Source organism: Colobus angolensis, unplaced genomic scaffold, assembly GCF_000951035.1.
Source record: "Colobus angolensis palliatus isolate OR3802 unplaced genomic scaffold, Cang.pa_1.0 Scaffold107, whole genome shotgun sequence".
Classification (NCBI taxonomy): domain Eukaryota; kingdom Metazoa; phylum Chordata; class Mammalia; order Primates; family Cercopithecidae; genus Colobus; species Colobus angolensis.
In genome coordinates this window covers 1222007-1223222 of record NW_012111697.1, presented here as the reverse complement: position 1 = coordinate 1223222, position 1216 = coordinate 1222007, and the positions used below count along the sequence as shown (strand labels likewise).

The 1216-nt window shown below is 50.2% G+C and overlaps 1 protein-coding gene across 1 annotated transcript in view; it reads right to left on the bottom strand.

Annotated features, from left to right (window-relative positions):
• The window catches only part of WDR88 (WD repeat domain 88), a 46520-nt gene that overhangs the window by 10669 nt on the left and 34635 nt on the right, over positions 1–1216 (bottom strand). Inside the window, exon 9 of the mRNA XM_011948832.1 lies at positions 832–900. Coding sequence (XP_011804222.1) covers positions 832–900 — 69 coding nt within the window. The remainder of the gene's footprint in view (positions 1–831; positions 901–1216) is intronic.

Sequence of the window (1216 nt, the reverse complement as noted above, 5' to 3'; positions counted from 1 at the left end):
CTCTCTCTCTCTCTCTCTCTCTCTCTCTCTCTCTCTCTCTTTCTTTCTTTTCCTTCCTTCCTTCCTGCCTTCCTTCCTTCCTTCTTCTTTCTTTCTTCCCAGGGTCTCATTCTGTCACCCAGGCTAGAGTATAATGGCATGGTCACAGCTCACTGCAGCCTCAGCCTCCTAAGCTGAAGCATTCCTCCCATCTCAGCCTCCCAAGTAGCTGGGCCTGGAGTAACTGAGACTCTGGGCTCACATCACTATGCCTGGCTAATTTTTTGTAGAGACAGGGTTTCACCACATTGCCTAGGCTGGTCTCAAACTCCTGAGCTCAAGCTATCTGCCTACCTTGGCCTCCCAAAGTGCTGGGATTACAGACATGAGCGGCCACCACACCCAACTTTTTTTTTTTAGACAGGGTCTCATTGTTTGGCCCAGGCTGGAGTGCAGTGATGCCATCACGACTCACTACAGCCTCGACCTCCCAGGCTCAGGCCACCCTCCCACTTCAGCCTCCCAAGTAGCTGGGTGGTCTCCAAGGCTTATCCATTAGCTAATGCTTTCCCTTCAAGCCCCCCATTGGCTCCACTGCTCACCGATCCAGTCAGACACTTTTTCCAACAAAGTTCAAATGTCAACAGTGCAGACACAGAAATACCTGGAAACTCCTTGCATTTGCGGATGGAAGGACATGCTCTCCACATTCCCAGGCAGCTCCGTGAACACTATGGCCCGGCCAGGTACAGCTCACCGAACCCACCCAGGAATTTTATACTTGTCAATAACTCTTCCGCTATCACCGATTCTGACGAATGTGATCGATATTGTAAGCTTGGCCACTTTTACCTTGGAAGCAGACAGGATCCATTTCTTGTTGTTGCTAATGGCAACATCCATCACCCAGTCATTATGGCCCTGAAGAAATATCAAATTTTAATGAAAACCTGGAGAAAATAATTTTGAAAGAACAACAAAAACAAGCTGGGTGTGGTGGCTCACACCTGTAACCTGCCCTTTGGGAAGCCAAGGCAGGAGGGTCACCTGAGCCCAGGAGGTAGAAGCTTCAGTGAGCCATGATTGTACCACTGCACTTTAGCCTGGGCAACAGAGTGAGGTCCCGTTCTAAAAAAACAACAGGCCAGGCGCGGTGGCTCAAGCCTGTAATCCCAGCACTTTGGGAGGCCGAGATGGGTGGATCATGAGGTCAGGAGATCGAGACCATCCTGGCTAA